The sequence below is a fragment of the Penaeus monodon genome, chromosome 21 (assembly GCF_015228065.2).
Source record: "Penaeus monodon isolate SGIC_2016 chromosome 21, NSTDA_Pmon_1, whole genome shotgun sequence".
NCBI classification, from domain to species: Eukaryota; Metazoa; Arthropoda; class Malacostraca; order Decapoda; family Penaeidae; genus Penaeus; species Penaeus monodon.
Genome location: NC_051406.1, coordinates 23,835,093 through 23,835,331, shown reverse-complemented (window position 1 = coordinate 23,835,331; position 239 = coordinate 23,835,093). Strand labels below are relative to the sequence as shown.

General features: G+C 64.4%; 1 protein-coding gene across 1 annotated transcript in view; it reads right to left on the bottom strand.

Moving 5' to 3' along the window:
* The window catches only part of LOC119586370, a gene marked incomplete in the record, with an annotated part of 38,470 nt that overhangs the window by 9,156 nt on the left and 29,075 nt on the right, over nucleotides 1-239 (bottom strand). The window contains 1 exon segment of the mRNA XM_037935081.1: nucleotides 24-176. Coding sequence (XP_037791009.1) covers nucleotides 24-176 — 153 coding nt within the window.

The following is a 239-nucleotide window of genomic DNA, read 5'->3' as shown; positions in this document are numbered from 1 at the left end:
TACACAGACGTAGCTCAACCCACGACACACTGCGGCAGTCCGGAGCTGGAGACCCTGGGGTGCGGACAGTAACCCATGAGCGCCTTCCGGTAGCCCACGTGAGACAGGCGTTCGCTCGGAGACACTGACCACGAGCCGCACTGCGTCTCTTGGGGCAGGGACGTGTCGTAGATCACCTGACGGAGGGGCAGAAGGGGGCGTGAGCGGGCGAGGAAGGGTCGTCGATGCTTCGAGCTTCG